This window comes from Ochlerotatus camptorhynchus, unplaced genomic scaffold (genome assembly GCF_037179485.1).
Source record: "Ochlerotatus camptorhynchus isolate MF236.1 unplaced genomic scaffold, CSIRO-AGI_Acam_v1.1 ptg000329l, whole genome shotgun sequence".
Lineage (NCBI taxonomy): Eukaryota > Metazoa > Arthropoda > Insecta > Diptera > Culicidae > Ochlerotatus > Ochlerotatus camptorhynchus.
This window is the reverse complement of record NW_027040817.1, coordinates 1,749,015-1,771,948: the sequence shown is the minus strand read 5'-3', so window position 1 is coordinate 1,771,948 and position 22,934 is coordinate 1,749,015. Positions and strand designations below refer to the sequence as shown.

Here is a 22,934-nt window from a genome sequence, read left to right as displayed (position 1 = left end):
TAGACCTTGTTACTTTTTATGCCTTCTTGAAGACTCGACTTGGTCCACCGAGGATGATCTTGAAACAAGGAAAAAATGAGTTAATTAGTCTTCATCTATGTGATTCCTAATCTTCTATTCGTAGTTCCTTAGTTTGAAGTGGTTAATACTAGGGATCTGATGCATGGTCATTATCGGTGTTATTCCTTAATTTTGTTGCTAAGGAATCCAATTTTGACTGACAAAGGGGTGCGCCTTTGGAAAATGTTTCAACACTCCGAAGGGTATAAATAGCGGGACCTTACAATTAGAGTCGGATCCTTGCGATAAATGCAAGAATGACAACTGTAAAAAAAAATCGAATACTTCATCATTTCTTAATAAAGATGGAGTAATACGACATGCACTAAACTAAGGACACGGGATATACTGCAGTAGATCAAATTACTGACTACTATTACTACTTACCATTTAGGGCTATTCTGGCGATTGGAATGGATAAAATAGCAACCAGCAGATAAATGTAAACAAACAAACACGTCATATGTTTGCGTTACTCCAAGAAATAGAAGTATGGCCGCTGCGTATAAATTCTCAAAATTCGCCTATTGTTGTGTAAAAACGCCTAATTTTATAAGGAAAAATATAAAAACATAATGCGCCATCTGTCTACAAACCATGAAAACCATAAAAAACAAATATAATGAATGTTTTTCAATGCAAAATCCTAATATTTTATTATCATTATATTTTTCCTAAAAAGTATTTGTAATTAAATACCTTTAATAAAAAAAAGGACCACCATTTTGGACCACCCTAACATGGAACTACGACCAAAACTACCAATTTTTACGAATATCTGAGAACTGCGATATCGTTTTGCAATGAAATGGCTGTATTTTTATATTCTTTCAAGCCACACGAATCACAGAACACGTTCAAGTACGTTTTTTTTCTGTAGTTTTCTAGAAAACTCAGTAGAAAAAATAGGGGAGACTAAATCTCCTTTTTATAATATGCATTTGAGTATCATTTTTGCACACATCCCGGAATCGAATGTGTGAACAGTCTGGTGGATTTAATCTTCCCTCACTGAGTTTTCAACATAAATCAAACTGAACAAAAGATCAAACGAAAAAGCAACAATTTCACCAGAGCTGATACGTTTTGGTTAAATATTCAAAAAGTTATTAACATTTTTCATGGTGGTTAAAAAAAGTATTAGGGAGTGAAAACATAATAACTGACCTTAAAAATATAAACGATCAACAAACTGACGCAAATGCCACCACACAATTACCTTCCGTCTAGTGGAAACTTTATGGCAACTTACCCTAAAAAAAACCTTTCAGATTTTTAGAAAACAGGGGTGTTCAGTTTCCCCTACAACCACACGGCCAGGTTTCTTTTTTTACAGACCTTTACACCTATTTAATTTAATTTAATGAAACTTTAAACATGCATTGGTAATTTCAGTTTCAGTTACTTTTAATATATACACTGGGAAAGCACAAACAAACTAGGTTTACCGACAACTATGAAATTAGTACTACTAAGCAGGCTTGCGATATAAAAAATGAATTTGGGAAGTATGACATGTCAAAATGATATTGTATGCTTGTACCTTGCAAGAAGAGGTTTTAAAGCATGTTTTTGACACACAAAAGCTGTCCAGTTTTCTTTCAGAAACTCGTAATCATCGATTTTATGATGCACGTTGCACGATGATTGTGACCCTTTGAAAGCGAAATTGACAGGCTTTATGTGCCAAATAGTAACTTCACAACCTCTTCTTGTAACTTACAAGTACAGATTATCATTATAAAATCTAATGATTAATAATTCCGAATACTTTTTTTTATAGCGAAGTGAGTTGCAGCAACCCTGCTACGCTGCTACTAAGAAAACTCCATGTCCACTGCTACTAAGAAAACTGCATGTAGAACAGCCACAGATTCCAAAGAATGAATAAAGTCAGGCAGGGGAAAATAATCAAAACCCACTTATTCACTTAAGTTTGCCTTTGGGTGCCCTAGTTTTCTGATAGAGAAAAGTCACTGTAGGTGAGCTGCTTCATGGAGAACGTGTGTTATGATTCACGTGGCAGCTGTTTCACCAGACAAAGAGTGACTGGGATCGACATGCTGACGCACATACATGCATACAATAATTCATCACGCGGCATGACAGTCATGGATCACGTGGTTGCAAAAAAAAACGGCATACCTTCATTGGTTGCTTAGATTACCACGGCATGCTAAAATGTTGTTTGGAATAATCGCAGCGCTGCATACTAATCAACTTTTAAATTATACAACTTTGATCTGTTGTGCCTTCAATTAGGTAAATAACACCTAATGTCTCACTTTCTGACAAGTTCAAAAAATCCTAAATTCAAGATATCGTATCATCAGCTCAATTGGTCATATAAGAACAAAGTTATATCACAGACAAATAGACGTAACACTTGCATGGTTTTCATCTGATCTAATTTCGCGGAAAATTTATTTTTCCTTAGTTGGCAGTGCCGCCGCCTATGGCGCGCTTAGTAAATTTCCTTGCGTTTGACGTTTACACACTACCGCCATCTGATGAGCGTACTGCCGATGTCTTACAGTGAAAAATATTCAATGCGTTACGTCTGACTTTCAGTGGTCATATCATGTCCAAGTTGGCCAAGTATGTTATGCGAAGAGTGTTTTTTTTTGGTTCATTGACATCCATTAACCAGATTCTCAAGGCTATGTGTGTCTTTCAATTACCGTAAATTGAATTAAATCAATTGAGAGTCAGATTTATGCTCGGAATATGATGAAGGAAGACCCACACAGTCATTTATCATTTACCATGCTGCTGACCATGGTTGTCTAGCAATTGCTCTGTGAAAAATGTCTTGCAGACTGTTGTTGGGCATTCTTCGTAATAAATATAAGTAGATAAGATAACAAACAAGTACCTACAATTGACAATGTCACCTGTCAGCCTGCAAACCTACAATACAATACAGCAAGGGTAATATTTGCTGCGCAATTTTCTTTGTCTCGGCTCAGCAGGTTTGCATTTTCTTTTCCTTCGGGCAGCTCAGAAGCGATAGGACTCTGAATGGCAGTTATATTCATAACACCACAAACTGAAAATAACAATTATTGCAGTGAGAAGACTATGCCACAAACTTGTTTATTTGTCCGAGTTGGCAAATGAATGCTGTGTTATTTGCGCTTCAAGAAGTCTCACTATTCAGAGGACATTTAACCTTTGAAAATTTGCTGTGCCACGTATATAATGTTAAGGAAAGTTTATAGTGACGCTTCTGGTTTCGCCCACCTCTGTGACTGACTCACGTGTTATGTTTCAAAGGAAAACCAGCGATGACGCAAATTTTATTGGAACGAATTATGAGCCAGTAAATATTTTTTTATGGAGTTCCATACTCGTTGCTTATCAATTTACTCATTTCTTTTGTGTAGCATTTATTTTGGAATGTGTAAGTGAAAAAATGTTTGCCCGATGGATTTCTAATATCATTCACTGACACAAGAGAGAGCCATCAACTTGAGAGTAGAACGGTTGTTTGAGTACCTACACTACGCATGCACACATACCTGTAAGATCAATCATATGGTTTTGTTTTGCTGCAAATAGTAATCTATCTGTGGTGGGAGAGTCTACCGCAAAACATTCATTGAGTAAACTAAGCGCTTTGCTCTCTCTCACGACCTCATCGCTCATCAGAGTGTATAACACTCTCGGGCGGAAAGTTCATTGATATATAACACTATGATTGCAGTTGATAAGTGTGAGTTAGGATTATACTAGAGTTCGTGTTGATTTCATTGCATATTTTTTCTACCTACCAACAGAGCGTGAAAAATCATCATCAATAAAAGGGGACGAACCGGGCCTGACCGGCAAAGTGCAGGGCCGGAACGATCTTAACGGTGCAAACACCATTTCATTCACGAGCGTCGAACGTCAGGATGGCGCCTACGTACCAACCGTTGGCCGCTGGGGTAACGAGTGGCCAAGTTGACTCGCCGTCGTACGCAGCGAGCTTCCCTCGGTCCTACCATTGGACCACGGGCTCGGTCAATCCACCCGACGATTGACCGACCCGGAAAGTCACAGACACAATGTGACGGTTGCGAAAGCGGGCACTGCCCTTGGTACTGCTGACCTCGAATGGACACTCGACGAGGATAGCTATAACCTGGCCAAGTTTGACCAGACCAACGGAGCGTGGCCGATTGACTCGCCGTTACCGCTACCAAAATGGTCAACCAAACTGGCCAAGCCGTACGTCGTCGACAAGGTGTGGCAGTATGAGGATTTGATAGGTTTGATTGAAACGAAACTACAGCGGATGTTGGAGGAGACTCATTACAATACAGCAAATAATTTTGTGGATTTTCACAAGACCTACCGCAGCACTCACAGTGCCGACCCGGATCTTAGAACACATTTTCAAAACTATACGATACCGATAAACCGTCGGCATCACATGTGTGTTAGTTTGGCAATGGAAATTGTGTCGAGGTAAGTCTAGATGCAATTTACTGGAAAATATAAATTAACGATAAAACTATTGTTTTCTGTTTCAACCAACAGATTAGCAGAACACTATCCGCATATTGCGGAGCACTTCTACCTGGTTTCGTGTGAGGAAGCAGTGGAAGAATCGGAAGCCTATGTCAACCACTGCACAGAGAAGAACATCGAACACGCCGCACCAAGTTTAGAGAAGGAGCACGCTCTTGTCGCCATGCAAATCGTGGTTGGAGGGCGGGAAGGTGTACTGATCCTCGATCCGGGTTACCATGTGGCACGCGCTGTTACTGTAATGAAAGATCAATGTTATCCACATACCGGCTGGTTCACGCAATCAGATGAACCTCACTGCAAACGAGAGTACAGTTACGTTTTGAGTCATCATAGTGCAAACTTCATCACCTGGACGGAACGTGTGACGCGAGCCGGCAAGCAACAGTATGAAATGTCAGTAATATACATTGAGCGACCCTATAGAACGGCGATTGACGTTACTGTTCGTAGAAATCTTGTGTACAATTTCCGCTCATTACTGTCTCGTGATGCCAAGGGACGCGTATGTGCCGGTTTGTATTTCCCGGTAGTTCCGAATCCAGCAGATGCACAGGTGACTCTTTTTTACGATAGTGTCAACGATACGCAAGTTAAGCAAAAATTCAAATTCTCGTCGTTTAAAAATCCTCAACAGGTTAGTATATTAAAAACCATTAATCGTAACGAAAGCACAGTTTATAACTTTCTTGTTTTCAACATTTAGATCCCTGAGAATATTATGACTCATTTGGGAAATCTAGCGCCGCAACTGCGAATGGAACAGGCCGAATTAATTGAACTGATGAGTGACCTAGCGGATTCCGTGCATGATGCAGAGTTTATAAAGCAGGTGCTGGACATTAACCATTGTATCACCGAAATGTCAGCTGATAATTGAACAAAAAATCTATTTCTATTTGCTTTTCACACTTAAACATTCCACAGTAAAGATTAGACAGGCACAAATGCGTATTTAACTTTTCCCACAGTTAATGATTGTAGATTTTAATTTGGGTAGTTTTATTTACTTAATACACCGTTTTGTCAGCTCTACGAAGGAGGATCAAAACATTTCTTAAAATGTATCTAATCGCATATATTCACTACATACGAAAACCAAAACTCTTAATCGATAGGTAACACTTAAAACTTCTAGCATTGTATCAACAGACACAGACACGCTAGCTAATTCCCGGCAATAATACCACCATTTGAGCATCAGTTTCAATTCCACAATTGATTAAATCCTTTTGAGATGGGTCTTTAGGCAACATAAATTTGAATTACTAGTTTATTTCTGTATGCCATTGTTATACATGTATCGGCTAATCAACTTTGTTGTATTGTGACACTTAGATAAGCAGAACCAAGCACGATGATTCGGCTATATTTTCCGTGGACATTGTTCAAAATTGTACTATTTATCTAAGATCATTAGCTTAAACCATTAAAAATTTCCATTTGGAACGGCTTGGAAAAATAAGCTTTATTTCAGAACAAATAAAAGAAATCCTTTGAAGCGACACTCGGTAATTTTATTGTAATTGAAATTGTTCAGTGCATACAATGCGCTTTCCGCTAAGTCGGCGTATCTAGAGACCAACTTCCAGTCTATACACCTACTGTCCTTCCCGAAAAACTCACCTTTTTCTACTATAATGATTTCGCTGAAATTATATATAGGTTCACACAAGAGGATTGGAGTTACTTCACTGGAGGTGTAAACTGGTCGATTTAGTTTCACGTGAACTGCGAAAAGAGAAAATTGGAAAATGTTCCACAACCATTTTTTCACAATATTTTCGCTAGCGAAATTTCAAGATTTTTCACATGCTTCAAATTTCACTGCGCTTTGAACGGTATAACTAGCATATACTAGGCTTTATATGTAACCAGCTCAGTGTGCCCGGTCTTGCTCGGGATTCATTATTAGCTTGACCTTTAGCGCCGATTTAAAAAAAAGCATGCTATATTGTACGTAGCCCCCCAAAACTGAAAAAAAGCTGTTCCAATCGAGCAAAGCGGTGCATTTTGACGGTTCGATTGTCTGTCTGTCTGTCTGTTTTTTTTTTTTTTTTTTTTGGCAAGGAGGAAACCTTCAAAAAAGCCATCGTGCCACCGCTTGACAACTGGGCGCACAGTCGCGGTGACACGGTGTGTGAGATTCTTACCGCACTAAAACTTCCTTAGACGCCTTGCCCTTTTTCCCCGGAACCACTTGTCGTATTACTTCGGAGGGGGCCGTGTATTCCGCACCTCGCTTTACCTCAGCTAATTGGCGCTTCCAGTTCGCTGATCGTTTCTCCAATTTGTGAGCCATTTAGCTCCCAGCGTCACGTTCTACTCGGTTATTCTCGGTGGTGGATACAGCCTACTCTGACGGAGAGTTCTCCCGGCTTCGGCTTTCAGTTCGCACTTGTGTGAGCACATTACTACTTTCTAGTTGGTCTTCTCGCCATTTTCGCTGCAACGCTGACATGATCTGCGTTACTGCTCTGCTGTAGGCGTTAAAGGTGCCCTCCTCTCGACACATTTCTTCGACGACATTCTCCGTGCTAAGGGTGAGCATATGCTCTCGCACATCATCAAATCTAGGACATTCGAAGACCACGTGCGCTGGTGAGTCTTCTACATTGCCTCACTCCGGACAGAAGGGTGCCATTGTGTGTCCGAACCGATGCAGGTACTTCCTGAAGCAGCCATGACCAGACAGGAACTGCGTCAAGTGGAAGTTGACTTCTCCATGCTTCCTGTTCACCCAGGTTGAAAGAGTCGCTATTAGCCTGTGTGTCCATCTACCGTTCTCTGCTGCATCCCACTCCTGCTGCCACTTAGCCATCGACTCCGTTCTCACCATTTTTCGTACTCCTCTGGTTTCTCTCGTCATATAGCACTCGTAGCACAGAACAGAAGGGGAAGTGCAAACAAATCGGTGACTCAAAAGGTGCTTCGTTTGTCTGCTCAACAAGCGATGTATTGTGGTAGCATTCCACACGGGCTTTCTATGTGCACTCACACTATCATAGGATGCTGCCTATCTTAACTGCAGGCAGAAGATGCCTTCTACCGCTAGATGCGCTAGTGTTTGCAAATGACAAGTGGAGCCACTTTCCGATCCAAAGTAGTCGTAGTCCTCCACCAAGGTGGGTCTGTCTGTCTGTCTGTCTGTCTGTCCTGTCTGTACTACCATAGAGGTAACTCTAAGACAAGAAGCTCCCGAAGAAACGTGCTCAACTTTTTTGCTCAGCTCTGGTACTCTCTTCGGTCCTAAGCTAATCGATTCACCCCTCGAAACATAGTAAAATCCACTAACCCCTCATTTTATCTATCAAACTTTCATAGCGAATCAAAACAAACATTGTGTAATACTAGAATTTTGACTAGAACGGGGTACGTTAATCGTTTGCTTGGGACCAATAGGCTAGTCAAGTAGTGAGCCAATTTTAAATCGTTAGTTTCCACCGCTTGGTACTACGACGCGGCTCTCAAACAAAGGAGTAACAAGTGTGATACTATCACTGCTGGACTAGATCTTTGGTTTTCTCATGCAGTGGTTCATCAGAGAGGGGAAGCTTAGTAATCCCCATCGCCTGCCCATGGCGCTATTCTATCGCGGCATGAGCCAGCAACGCCGGCCATAAACCTACCGTCTACAACGCTCCACTATGAAGCATACGATTAGGCCCGCCCACCAACGTCCAGGTTAAAAACTAGCCAAGGCGAGGGTTAATAAAGACGGAAATATTCTGTTCTTTAACTAAATATATATACAATATAATCAAGAAAATCAACAATTTTTAGAAAAGGTCCATGAATTCTGGATAATGGCCATGCGGGGCAATGATTTTCGGAGAAGTGTACCATTCGGGGTAGTGACATTTGGATAATGCCATAATGTCGCTTACATATTTGAATAGTTTTCACACCAAAACATTAAGTATTCCGGGAAACTTATTTTCACTTCAATCCTTTGTTAGACGCTTCAACCTTGAATCAGATGATGTGCAACAAATTCTTATATTTTTTGACGTAGGACTACGTCTTTAATTTCGATACTGGGGGTAACATTAAAAAAAAAAAAATCAAAATTCAGATATGTAACGAAAAATCCCAAACACGGACGCAACGATAGAGCGCAAATCGAATACACGACACATTGCTTATGCTCACATGAGCGAGCTCAATGCTCTGTTGATCGCTCACCATTTCACCAGTGAAAGGAAGGAAGGAGAAAAGCAGCGATAATGCCAAATCGTTTTCTTCGTCATTTGCTTTCGAGCAACGAGATAAGCTTCCGACACGATGTATGAGCACGCATCGCACCAATACGAAGACGACGCAGTGTTGCCACATTATTTTCGATTTCGTTCTGTATTTATGGCTGACACTGTAAAATAATCTGTTTAAATTCTATAGTAGATCTTATTGCGGATCGTCGTAAATATACTTTAAGTTCATTTGAAGTTCAGAAATAGTTTGTTCATAGTTAATAATCTTGAAGAATGACTTAAGTTTGCTTTCTAGATAATAAATCTGAAATCCTGAATCTTGATTTTTTTTTAAGTGATTTGTATCTTTTCAAAAAGTCTAAAAATACAAAAAAAATCAAGTCCCAGTAATAAGATACAAACTTGAGAAAAAAGGAAGGAACAATCACATTTTCGTTAAATTTGAATTTTTTATGTCCGAGATTACGAAAATGTTAGTCAGGTCATTTGTTTTATTTACTCAACAATTTTAGAAAATGAAAAATAAGCATTAAAATTTTATGAAGTAGGGGAAAAGTTCTCTTCGGCAATACCTTAACCTATTATCGTCAGGGGTTAAACAACGTCCTTGAGAGCTCAATTTTGGCATGTGGATACATTGTGTTTCAGAGCAACTATTGGCCAAATTTGAGTGCTCTAGGACTTTTTTTTAACCCCCTGACGATAATAGGTTAAGGTATTGCCGAAGCCAACTTTTCCCCTATTAGTTTAAAATGATATGCTCGATGTTTCATTTTCTCAAATTCTTCTAATCAAACCAAATTTCAACTTTATCTAATCATTTGGCAGATTAGAAGGATATTGAATTCGCTAGCTGTTGCGCGAACCTATATAACCTAAGTGTACTCAGTATTTTTTGTGAAAAACTTTGGGATGGTTTCCTCTGTATTTCTCTATTTGCAATCGTATTCATATGTTTTATCAACTTTATTGTATTATGTCACAACACATTTATTTTGATGTTTAGTAGAATTGCATAGAATATTATTTATTTCTGATACTACGCTAGTCAAAAGTCAAAATTTCCAGTTGACTCTTCGACTCACAAACTGTAATCAATCAACTTGTGGGTTGTTAAAACGGCTTGTTTACCGATTCGACAAATCGAAAAATAATAAAAATCATAGTACTTGTCACCATGCTATATGGTTAATTAAACAATAAGAATGAAAAACTAACTCTCCGATTTTTTTCCTTGGTTTGTTTTCCGTCGATTTAGTTTTCCGTGCTGAACACCAATGCTACTGACGCCATGGAGGCAGCTCCCATACCTGGACCCTACCTATCGACCCATCAACTCATGAACAGGGGAACAACGGCTTTACTTCCCTTCCGAAGGAAGGCGTGGATCAGAGATGCTACGCCTCAGAACATCCCGGCAGCGCCGACTGGGATTGAACCCAGGCCTGCTGGGGTGAGAGATAATCACGCTTACCACTACACCACCGGCACCGCTGACTCCCATTCTAACGAGTAATCAGAAATCAGAACACCTGAGCATCAGAAGTCCGTTCAAAATTAACGAAGATAATAAAATAAAAAGTGAAAAATTGGTATTTGGTTACGTGCTCGTACCTACTCAAAAGGAAGAAAGGATTATTTATGGATATTAATAAATATAATCCAGAATTAAACAAATATTCCACTTATTTGAAAAATCTGTAATCTGTATGTACAGATATCTGTATCAAAATTTTGAGAAAAATCTGTATAATTACAGATAAATCTGTATATTTGCACAGAACAGAAGGGGAAGTGCAAACAAATCGGCGAATCAAAAAGTGCTCGTTTTTCTGCTCAACGAGCGATGTGATGTGGTAGCGTTCCGCATGGGCTTTCTATGTGCACTCACACTATCATAGCATGCTGCCTATCTTAACTGCAGGCCGAAGATGCCTTCTACCGCTAGGTGCGCTAGTGTTCGCAAATGACCAGTGGAGCCACTTTCTGATTCGAAGTTCCACTCCTGTGATATTTGGCATCACTGAGACGACGACGAAATCACCCACATCGACCGGAGGAAAGGCAACATGACTAGGCCGCCGACATCCGATCAGCATCGACTTGCACTGGTGTGGCCAGCATTTGAAAAACAACCGACCCTTTTCAGGGCCACCAATTCAAAAACGGAAAGAGTTAAGAACTAAATGATCAACATATTTGTTCCGTCCACTAGCGGTCCTACGTCAAGCTTCTGTTCGTGCCCCTAGGCACAGACCCTTCTACTTTTTATATAGCACATATCGCCATATAAAAGGATATTTTTTGTTAAAAAATTGGCACACTTAACTTGTGCTCGAAGTCTGTAGAATTGGTTCTCAGTACGTTTTGGATATTCCAGAGAATTCTCTTAAATTATTCGGCAATCTTTGACTGTTTTTAATCGAAACAATGGATATTTCTTTCAGAATTAACCTAACATCTAAATGATTTTGAAACTTTTTTTATTATACTTTTCGTAATGATAACGATTGTTCCATTTCGTGAATTAAATTATTTTGTATATTTTTTCTGAACCGTCATTGTTCGGTACAAAATCATATGGGTTTATCTATCTTTATCGGAAAAGAATATCTTCTCCCAAACGCGTACAAAACAGAACAAAAAAAGGTATGCAAAAGATAAAGGAAAATGCACCCTGGCATCCCATGTGAAACATACGTAGACACAATAATGTTAAGAGTTATAATAGTAAAGTGAATGCGTCTTGTGTGGATTGAATTCCACGAGCAGGAAACGCCTTAGCAATCTAATGTCCTTACGAGCGAGTGTACTTGCCCCAGATGTGCAGCATAAACACGGACGCAATGAATAGCAAAGACATCACTAAGACTGGGACTGGGCCACTGGAAAGAAAAAAGTATTATGTAAGTCATTTGACACAACTGCATAACTGAGACTTCTTCATCATTATTTCAAAAGAGCGACATTATTTTGTTAGCCTTGATGGAATGCACCGACTTGTTTTAAGCTCTTAAAATATGAACCAAAAGGAAATAATTAATGCACATCACAGATGGTAAGATGCAAGCTCAACTCACAATAGAACCGTTCAATCAAAATAAATAAAAGTGGTTTTAAACGTACGATAACGCCAATTTTAATGCATAGCTTGTTTAATTATAAGAAAGGCTACCAATATTCTCTTGAGTAACATAATTTAGTAACTTGTATAATTATTTGGACTTTTCAGTTGGCCTTTAGACTAATATCATATTTTTAATTTGAAAGGTAAAGGATAAACTGGTTTAACTAGAATAAAACTGATAGCTAACAGGCATTGTAATTTTGTATGGAATAATTTATCCTATTTCCACAACTAAGCTTACGTTAAAGTGTTTAGGTCACCAAGTTGGTACTCCGGCAGGATTTGAACTTGAGATTTCCTAAGAAACATTGCTTTGCACAATTTTGCACATACATATTATTAAGTAGGGGAAATTGATGTAATGTTGGCCTAAATGCCTCTAATTTGGGCCCATACATAAATTAAGCAATCGACTAAATTCTCAATAGAGACCAAACATATCCATTAGTACCGTCTCAATGACGCGTTCATCAAGATAAAATTGATAAATAGCAGATTTTTAACGATGGGCCCAATCTTAGATCCATAGGCCAACATTAGAGCCATTTCCCCTATCTGCCAAATATTATTAAGCTCAGCGACCATGGTTTTAAAGTGAAAGCACCGAGAGTTTATGAAGAGGTCACAACACGATGTAATACTTACACTTTGATGCCAGGAGAATCGTCGGTGTAGAAGCGCCACATACCACCGGATCCGGTGCCAGTGGTGCGATTCCTGGCAGCAGTGGTCGTGGTGGTGGTCTTCCGTTGTTTCAGATTGCTCGAGCCTCCAGCGCCGCTTGCTCGAGGTGCCGACGTGGGCTTTGTGGGAGATCGACTTCCGCTTCCAACGGATGTGGAACTTGCTGGAGCAGGCTGAAATACATTATTACGAATCACTATATTGTTGAATATCATTTCACTTTCCCTGAAGCATCGATTTGATGGAAATGAACCTAAAATTATAGCACAAATCAATCCCTTTTCCGGGCAAAAAAATACACACCATTTTGATGATTCTGTTGGCTCAGCGATGAATAATCACTGGGGAACTAATAAAATCAGTCTTTCACCGTTTAGAAAACACACACGGAGATGCTCTGGACTTGCTCAGAGTTGGATGGGATTTGCGACCGCGACAATCGTTCCAGCTCACTCAATAACCAAGCTGCCTGTGCACTTTCGGAACACTTTCTGCTCAGGGAATCCACGTATCGAAGAGAACCACTACACGTCGCAAGCAAACGTCACCAAAATGAACCCACGTTCACTGACAGCTGTCATCGAGTTGTCATTTTTGAAGCTTCGACGAAAATGAAATGCACTATAACTAGGGGTAAATATGTACCAACAGGTCTGTGCCATAAAAAAGGGAGAAAATAAAATATAACGAGGGGTCTTTTTTTCAAGTTGAAGCTTGTTTAAGTAATTATTTTCCTAAAATGATTGTAGCAGACCATTGACCAATGCACGGAACAGACGACTGCACGCATTGATTTGAGCTCATTCACTAGAGAAAAAGTGGCACAAGCTACGGGCAATGTTTACTAATCATGACCAAGGTTACTGATACTCGCATCGTATGACTCAAAACCGCTTACCGTCTCCGAACGCGTTTGGAATAATGAAAGCAAAGTATACATTCCTGAACGAACCGAACGATGCCATTAACACGAGTCTTTGTGAGTGACCTGTGTGCAAAGAGTATTCGTGCTGCCTTCCATTCACTCTCGTTCCATTCTCATCGTTCTTTACGAACTGGTGTGATCGGATAAGAGTGCAGGCCTCAATGAACGTTCACGGTGTGTTAGTTTAATACTCGCGGCGAGTGCTACCGGTTGCCAATATGAGCATGACGAATATTGGAAGTTTAAAAAGGAAGAAAATACGGCATTGGATGCAAATATCGTTGCCTCCCGATATAGACGCGGATCGTACAAAAGGTGTTCAATCCGGGGAAAATCAAATGTCACTTTAATGCCTGCCACCCGGAAGTGGCCCAAGGGCTAGAGGAGGAGACTAGTGACCTGGAACAAAACCTGCAAAACGTGCAAAACCGAAAGTGCAAGTGGACATTACTAGGGCTGATGTGCTCCTGGGTACGTTGCAAATGGTAACGGATCACATCCTTCCCATAAGTTATCCAGAATGAGAAGGTGCAAATTTGATTTTGGGTCCCCTGTGGAAGGCGTGTGGTCTGAAAATCTCCCGAAATACTCTGCCTCCGTCAATCCACAGAGGCGCTGAAATCATGCGGCAAATATTGTCTGTCAAATTTCGACAGAAGGCAGTTTGCCTAAAAGTTGATGCGGCCACCCAATATTCAAAGTCAGCATTTGCCATAAACTTATCGTTGCATGGTAAGGTAGTCTATTGAAAATTAATAAACGCATCGTGCCAATATTACAATTGCCATTTGGTATTATTTAAATCATCGGAAACAACTAGGGGCTGTTCGTAGCCGACACAGTGAGGTGAATTTTGAACACGCCAATTGTTCCTGTTGGTAGTGAGGCGGCCAGGTGAATTCCTAACGCTGATTTTTTAAAAAGTTATTCACCACAAAATAAAAATATCCGTTTTCGAGTTATTTATTTATAGAGATTTTTCCAAACTTAAAGTTACTGTTCTCTCGCATACACCTGATCTTACGCACAGTAGTGCGATTAATGAATCATTAAAAATGCTTTGCTTCAGCGCAGCGTCAATCAACCACTCAAGCGTCCAGCTCAGTATATCGCATCGCCGTGAACGCTCGTGGCGAGTGGAATCTTGCATTCTTTGTGAATATTGCCCACAAACGAATAGCAATCGAATTGAATGAACCCATCTAAACTCGTCCAGTAGCAAACAAGTGGATGAGTGACGATTGTTGGTTTGCCTAAAGCCGTAACTCAGTGAATGACGAGAGAATGTAGAGAAGCGCAAAACTGAATTATTTAAAATCATTCGTGGGAGATATATTCTCGTGCACGAGAAGAGAGCCGCTCTCGTGCAGTACTACCATAGAGGTAACTCTAAGACCACTGGGTCCCGAAGAAAATCATTAATATTTTTGGCTCACTCAGTACCAGAACAACGGTCCCAAGCAGTCCCAAGCTATTTCACTCACCCCTGCATGTTCTGCATGAATCCACACACCCCTGATGTTATCTGTCAAACTTTCATAGCGAATCAAAACAAACATAGTGTAGTAATAGAATTTCAACTAGAATAGGGTACGTTAATCGTTTGCTTGGGACCAATAGGCTACTAAAGTGGTGAGCCAATTTAAAATCGTTAGTTTCGTATTGATTGTTGGTACTACCCTTCAGCAACAGCGAGAGAAATATATAACGAATTGTGCTTCGCTGCGAGGATCAGCAACCTTGATCATGACCACTAATGGCGGTAAGCTCCAACTCGGATTAACTTATTATTTATTATATGATTTGGGTAGTAGCTACACTGAAGACCTGAGAGATGTCGCCTCTTCAGTGGTAGGAAAATCTTTTTTGCAGTATGGAGAATATCAGAAAATCCACGATTTGTGACTAAACATGTTTTCACAGAAGGAAACAAATAAACGAGTGTTTACCTTATCACCATAGTAATGTACTCGTGCAATTTTTGCGCATCTAAAACTGCCCATATAGACGATAATGAATAAAAACTGGAAATTTTCATGCATTTCCAATTGGTTTCCTACCATTCCTATACATTCGAAAGTGACTGGCCCTCTCGATGTGGATGATATCAAAAACAACAAAACATGATTAATTAAAGCCGTACAGTAAAAGTATGGACGTCTGTCAAAAGTTGTTCCGATCTAACCGTCAAGATGTACCGCTTTGCTCAATTCGAACAGCTTTTTTCAGTTTTGTGGTGACAGTCATCCATTCTTTAATTAGAGGGCTTTACTTATAATACCGTTTCCAGGGGGACGCTATCCCTGTCAACCACATATAGAACCATAGCTCACATGATTTTGACATTTTTGGACAATCTGACACTTTTGGGCATACTGACAGCACACTTTTGGGCATACTGTCAGCAAAGTTTTTGGTTCATTTGCTCGATTATTTGCCAATCTAAGATAGCTGATGCAAACATTGAAAAATTATACTCCGTCCACATAGATGTTTGATTTGTTGTGCAGTAAAATAATCGTGATGAATGTTCAACAAGCGCGTACATGTCGGAATTAAATATTTATTATTTTAATTTTTTTTAGGCTTAGGATTAGCTTCATGAACAATTCAAGTTTCATTAATGTTTATTCACATAAGTGCGAAACCGAACTTTTTGTCAGTGCGAACCTCAACCTGAGCTAGGTTTGAAAAACAAACGAACAAACTGACGTTTGCCAGAAAACAAGCAGACCCAATCTTGATACCCGATCTCCTACGAACCCCAAAAATGCAACTACTAGAAGCGTGCGATCAACTATCGGCCAGTAACAAGATTATCTGTCACGGCGATTCTCATCACAGGTAAATCGTCTTGTTTTCCCTCGGAGCAAACGTATCACATTAGAGAGTTACTCGGTTGGATTCGGAGCCAGCCTCACTAGTAAAAAAAAATAAGCAAGCAGAATAACCAACAATCAATACGAAACTATCGATTTTAAATTGGCTCACTACTTGACTAGCCTATTGGTCCCAACAAATCGATTAACGTATCCCATTATAGTCGAAATTCTAGTACTACACAATGTTTGTTTTGATTAGCTATGAAAGTTTGACAGATAAAATGAGGGGTTAGTGGATATTCCAATGTTTCGAGGGGTGAATCGATTAGCTTGGGACCGAAGATAGTACCAGAGCTGAGCCAAAAAGTTGAGCACGTTTCTTCGGGACCTACTGGTCTTAGAGTTGCCTATATGGAATAACCATAGAGGTAACTCTAAGACCACTGGGTCCCGAAGAAAATCATTATTATTTTTGGCTCACTCAGTACCAGAACAACGGTCCCAAGCAGTCCCAAGCTATTTCACTCACCCCTGCATGTTCTGCATGAATCCACACACCCCTGATGTTATCTGTCAAACTTTCATAGCGAATCAAAACAAACATTGTGTAGTAATAGAATTTCAACTAGAATAGGGTACGTTAATCGTTTGCTTGGGACCAATACCCAACAAACAATTCAAAGTCACAAATAAGCATACACATTGAATAAATGCTGTATAACAGTGTACAATGCTGAATAAAAAGGGATGTTGAATTATGTGCTGAAAAAAGCTTATTGAGATCGATAGATGCGCCTTTATTCCGCCGTTTGCTCTGATATGATTAATTTACTTATTAAAAGCTTTATAGACGTTGACTGTCTTTCTGATTCAGAACCAGAGGTTTGATCTAATAACAAACTGAATAAGTGTACTTACATTGTCGCTTTAATTCGACTGTTTTCAATTGATTTAATAAAATACTTTATTAGACGTCTTATGACTGTTTTCTAGCTCCATTATTAGATTCCATTGCATTGCTTTACAATATTGCTGTATAAAGGTGAATACAGTCAGCAAAATAGCTCTTATACCACTATGCGTCCATGTTATAATTTCATGCTTTGTAAATGCTTTACAAACGGCGTATTCATTCATTATTCCACAACACTGCTTCAGGCTAACAACAAAACGAAATTGGTAGCATAGTGGTTACCGTTTCCGCTTTCCAAGTTGAAGGTCGCGAGTTCAATCCCAACCTCAACCCTTTTTTTATTTATTTTCTACGCCTAATTAATTTAAATCGTAATCATAGATCGTATCACACACGACAACCAATTCATAGATGTATTGAAAAGAATAGCATCCTTTCCATCGAAATTAGAGAGATGGAGAGGTAACGTTGGTCTCATGTTAAATAACTATGAATGAATTCATCATTCTCACAATTAGCTAGAGTTACGACTGGAAGTGCTGATAGGTTTTCAAATTTAAACCTTTAATACTTATTTAGCTGCCCTTTTGTTGTATTCTAGGATAGCTCAGATGGCAAGGCAAGCGGCTGGTGATCGAAAGGTCATGGTTCGAATCCCATCCAACGGACATGTGTGTATGTAATAAATTTTCTAGGTTATGTGTGTGCTTCGACAGAAGTAATGACACAACAATCACTAACGAGAGAGAAACAACACCCTGCTCTGCCGCGTTCTTATTTTCGGATTAATTATCCCGTAGTTGAATAATCGTTTAATAAATGTATAATAGTGTCTAATTAAACATTATTTCACATGAGAATCAAGCGTCTATATACACCTTTATACCATCGGTGTTTAAGGAAGTAATGATGTCTAATAAACGCTGAATAATCAAAAATTTGATCGAGTAAGCCTCTGTTACAATTTTTGTATGTCTTATAAAAGCTTCTCGGCATACCTTATTCAACACCAAATATTTCGATGTTGTGGTTGAATAAATTCTCCAGATTTGTGTGAACAAAGCCTGAACAGAAGTTATTATTAAAAATAGTACAAGTATTATTAAGCATGAAGTGGAATAAAATCGTCAAGAAGTCGTTTCTTCAATAGTCAATTGTTTGTTGGGTAGGCTACTAAAGTGGTGAGCCAATTTAAAATCGTTAGTTTCGTATTGATTGTTGGAATAACTGCTAACTAAAACCCACCAAAATGAATACCTATTCAGACAGTTTTACCCAAGGTTTTACCACAGACAAACAGACATAACACTCACAATCACATTCATCGCAAATAAGGTTTTAATTAAGAATGTGCTCGCATTTGTCATGGTGCGCCACTGAAGCGTTAAGCAAACTACCACATTTCAAACTTTTCAGTGATGTCAGTTCTTTTTTAGGTTAATTTGTATATGTCGGCTCTTGAAAATGATAAGACACAACATCTGTCGAATACAGAAAAATAGTTGATAAATATTACACTGGAGTCGCTTCTTACGCGGGTGATACGTCCCGCGTAAAAAAAACCGCGTAAAAAAAAACCGCGTAAATTCCGGAATCCGCGTAAAAAAAAACCGCGTAAATTCCGAAATCCGCGTAAAAAAAAACCGAGTAAAAAAAGACCGTGTAAGAAAAAACCGCGTAAAAAGCGATATACCGCGTAAATTCAGAAATCCGCGTAAAAAAAAACCAAAATCCGCGTAAAAAAAAACCGCGTAAATTCCGCAATCCGCGTAAAAAAAAACGCGTAAATTCCGAAATCCGCGTAAAAAAAAACCGCGTAAAAAAAAACCGTGTAAAAAAAAACCGCGTAAAAAGCGACTCCAGTGTACATCCAAACTGCTGCACATTGGTCATTCCACTTGTGTGTAATATTACGCTGCACGATGTAGACAGAATTTGAGAACAAATCGTTTTGATGTCTGTAATATTCTATCAACGTTTCCAGTTATTTATGTTCAATACATCACCATGAATATAATTGATTGATACATATTATACTTGTTTGCTGTGTACAAATTAAAGTGATGAGTGGTGGTAGAAATGGCACTCATTAGTCATGCATTACCATTCATTCATGCAAACTTGTTTCCAGCAAAAGAAAAATCTCACTAAACAAACAAAACAAATCTCTAAGCTAAGCGTTTAATCGGCACACACTAATGCAGCATTTAAATTGAAGGAGTGCAAGCAAGAAGGAAACAGATTAGTGGGAAAACAAACCATCCATTTATCCCTGTGTGCTTGATAGAGAAAGACAATTAAACGTCAAAAAGGTCTACACAGCAAAAAAATAATTTTGATATCACGTCAAAGTGGATGCACTACAATCATGTCGAAAATATTGTGTAATATTACTTGCTAAAAAGGACAAAATTATCATTAATACAATGCATGAACTGACATTACGCTGCTTTTACTGCATTTGTTTATTTATGTGGTCATAAAAATTACATGAAATTTTTGACATGATTGTAGTGCATCCACTTTGATGTGATATCGAAATTATTTTTTTGCTGTGTATGTGAATATTTTTACGATCCGTGTTTCTGCAAAATTCAATCAAACCGACATCACTGACATGCATCTGTTTTGTTTTTATTTAACACAGCTGGTGTGTTGAAAGATCGAGGGAAAAGCAACTAGTGAAAAATTGCATGAACGAGGGATGCTTCGGTTGCAAACCAATGCTTGGGAATGTGCATGACAGAGGGTGCTGGTGTTCATGCAAAATACGCTTGACGAAATTTTTGAAGAATTTCCTTCTACGACTTATGTCTGTTTGTCTGTGGTTTTACTTCATCGGGATCTACCCTCATCGACCACTATGAAAATTAGATTTAAATTCAAAGAGCTTTATTTTAATCATTTCAGTGCCAACATTTCAAAGGGGCGTAATTGCATTTGTAAATAATGGCTTTAGTCGTCGATTTATTGCGAATGAAAGCTCACTAATGAAAATGAATGCCACCAGCACCCAGAGGAATATTTCCTGTATCAGCTGGCATTTGTAATTTTAAGGGGTGGGTTTTAATTTGCGAGAAATCGACGTCTAAAGCCATTGTTTACAAAAGCAATTACGCCCCTTTGAAATGTTGGCACTGATTTGTAGGGTTTGCAAAAACAGTGGAGCTTTTATCCATATCCAAATTACATCCATTGTGATCCATATTGATCGATATTCCATTTTTTTTGCTGTGTAGAATGAGAGTAGGTATAGGAGATGATTGTGAAGAATATATGAACACTCTGTACTTCACGATACTTCAGTACAGAGTGTTCATATATTCTTCACAATCATCTCCTATACCTACTCTCATTCTACACAGCAAAAAAAAATGGAATATCGATCAATATGGATCACAATGGATGTAATTTTGTTCGTAAAATCGATATACATCGTACAACGTTATATCAAAGAGGTAACTCTAAGACCAGAAGGTCCCAAAGAAACGAGCTCATCTTTTTGGCTCAGCTCTGGTACTATCTTCGGTCCCAAACTAATCGATTCACCCCTCGAAACATAAGAAAATCCAATAACCCCTCATTTTATCTGTCAAACTTTCATAGCGAATCAAAACAAACATTGTGCAGTACTACACTAATAAAATTCCACACATTTTTATTGACGAATTTCCATGTGAAATTCCACATGATTTTCATGTGACACACATAAACAGAATCCACCCAGTAGCACACATGAAATTTATGAGTCAAATTAATAGTATGTGTGGTTACACATGGCTTTTATGTGTACACATATTAAGTATGTGTCCGACACATAGATATTATTTGTTGATCACATTGCAAAAAATCATGTGTGGGACACATAAAAACAATCTTTGAAATTTTATCAGTGTAGAATTCCGACTAGAATGGGGTACGATAATCGTTTGCTTGTGATCAATAGGCTAGTCAAGTAGTGAGCCAATATAAAATCGTTAGTTTCGTATTGATTGTTGGTTATATTACACAACCGATGGATTGACCTGGTTGCAGCAGTTTGGATGTAATATTCAACAACTTTTTTTTTCTTGCACGACGCGGTACGAACGTCGATATCCCTTTGGTCATCACCTACGGGAGGAAAAAAGTGTTGCTATTTGCTGTGCTGTTGATTGGCCGATTATTTTGCCTAGGGTGCGTCGTTGACCTTCGCGTCCCTCTTCCGGCGTACTCCGGGAACATTGAAGCTGACGGTGGATTCATAAATGGCCACGGATTGTTTGGTGTGGCTTGCTGGGCGTATATCAGCCACTGCTACGAATCTGCATTCGAAAAATAACCGTTGCACAAGGCACGTGTAAGGACGGATTTATACCAAGCAAATTGCATGTACAATTTTACCTGACTATTCACCAAATCACAACACGATAACACCATAGAGGTAACTCTAAGACTAGTAGATCCCGAAGAAACGTGCTCAACTTTTTGGCTCAGCTCTGGTACTATCTTCGGTTCCAAGCTAATCGATGCACCCCTCGAAACATGAGAAAAATCCACGAACCCCTCATTTTATCTGTCAAACTTTCATAGAGAATCAAAACAAACATAGTGTAGTACTAGAATTCCGACTAGAATGGAGTACGTTAATCGATTTGCATGGGACCAGCCAAGTTTAAGTCGTTAGTTTCCACCGGTTGCTAAACCTCCCGAAGAGTACCGTATTTGGTGTGTGCAAATCGTTTGACCATCGCTTAACTGTGGATCGGAAGGTTGGAAGCCGATCAAATCGAAAAGTATGCTCTCGACAAATGGACAAGAAGGTGGTAGCCATTATTGAGAAACATCAAAACCATTCAGTTCGTAATGTGGCTCGCAAGGTTGGAAAATCGTAATCATATGTACAAAAAGTGAAGCAGAGTCATGAGCTGAAGGCGTACAAAGTGAAAAAGGTGCCCAATCGTAATGATAAGCAAAAATTTGACTGCAAAAAGTCGAGGTAAGGAGCTTTTCACCCAGTTGTGGACGGCGAAACATACGTGCTCGAAGACTGCCAACAGCTTCCAGTTTTGGCTTTTTATACTGCAATGCAAAGGAATGCCGTTACCGAGTGTTTCCAGACAAATAAGCTTTCAAAATTCCCCAAAAAGTATTTGATTTGGTCATATGTAGCTGCGGACGGAAATCCAAAAGTTTCATCTCTACCGGCATTATCAACAAAGATATGTACGAGATAGAATGTTTACAAATGCGGTTGCTACCATTCATCAGAAGCAACGACACTCCAGCTCTGTTTTGGCCTGATTTGGCCCAACAAACATTGAATGTTGTATAAGAGCTTATTCAGGCAAAAATAAGCTTCTTCAGCTAAAAAATTGCTTATTCAGCTATTCATCAACTTAAATTGTTTGTTGGGTTGTCACTATTCAAAATCCAGCGACGCCGGTGGTGTAGTGGTAAGCGTGATTACCTCTCACCTCAGAAAGCTCGAGAATTTTACAGGCATACAGAACTAATATTCAAATAAGCTACGCCAAGCGAGAACAAACCCTTTTAAGGCTCCATTTGGGGTCCAAAACAACTGTGAAAAATTTGGGAACGATTGGTTGTAACCCGGCTTTCCGCATTGCGTTTGAAATTTGTATGGAAATTAGTATAAGAATTTTGTATTTGCATTTTCACCCCTACAGACCACAAT

At 39.1% G+C, this 22,934-nt stretch overlaps 2 protein-coding genes across 2 annotated transcripts; one reads left to right on the top strand and one right to left on the bottom strand.

Annotated features, from left to right (window-relative positions):
- The first annotated feature begins 4,011 nt into the window (after window positions 1–4,011).
- LOC135708263 (uncharacterized) lies at window positions 4,012–6,026 on the top strand. Its single transcript, XM_065230265.1, has 3 exons — window positions 4,012–4,512; window positions 4,585–5,212; window positions 5,282–6,026. The coding sequence occupies exons 1-3, from the start codon at window positions 4,340–4,342 to the stop codon at window positions 5,453–5,455; spliced, it is 975 nt and encodes a 324-aa protein (XP_065086337.1). The 5' UTR covers window positions 4,012–4,339; the 3' UTR covers window positions 5,456–6,026.
- Window positions 6,027–11,573: 5,547 nt separating this feature from the next.
- Sec61beta (Sec61 translocon subunit beta) lies at window positions 11,574–13,137 on the bottom strand. Its single transcript, XM_065230266.1, has 3 exons — window positions 12,901–13,137; window positions 12,559–12,770; window positions 11,574–11,671 (listed from the first exon to the last, which is right to left on the bottom strand). The coding sequence occupies exons 1-3, from the start codon at window positions 12,901–12,903 to the stop codon at window positions 11,584–11,586; spliced, it is 303 nt and encodes a 100-aa protein (XP_065086338.1). The 5' UTR covers window positions 12,904–13,137; the 3' UTR covers window positions 11,574–11,583.
- Window positions 13,138–22,934: the final 9,797 nt, after the last annotated feature.

What these genes read in the sequence shown, in the direction of transcription:
- LOC135708263 (XM_065230265.1), top strand. Translation starts at nt 4,340, where the DNA reads ATGTTGGAGGAGACTCATTACAATACAGCAAATAATTTTGTGGATTTT. An exon ending in GCAATGGAAATTGTGTCGAG is followed by an intron (nt 4,513 to 4,584) that starts GTAAGTCTAGAT and finishes TTCAACCAACAG; the next exon opens with ATTAGCAGAACACTATCCGC. An exon ending in CGTTTAAAAATCCTCAACAG is followed by an intron (nt 5,213 to 5,281) that starts GTTAGTATATTA and finishes TTCAACATTTAG; the next exon opens with ATCCCTGAGAATATTATGAC.
- Sec61beta (XM_065230266.1), bottom strand. An exon ending in GATTCTCCTGGCATCAAAGT is followed by an intron (nt 11,672 to 12,558) that starts GTAAGTATTACA and finishes TTTTCTTTCCAG; the next exon opens with TGGCCCAGTCCCAGTCTTAG.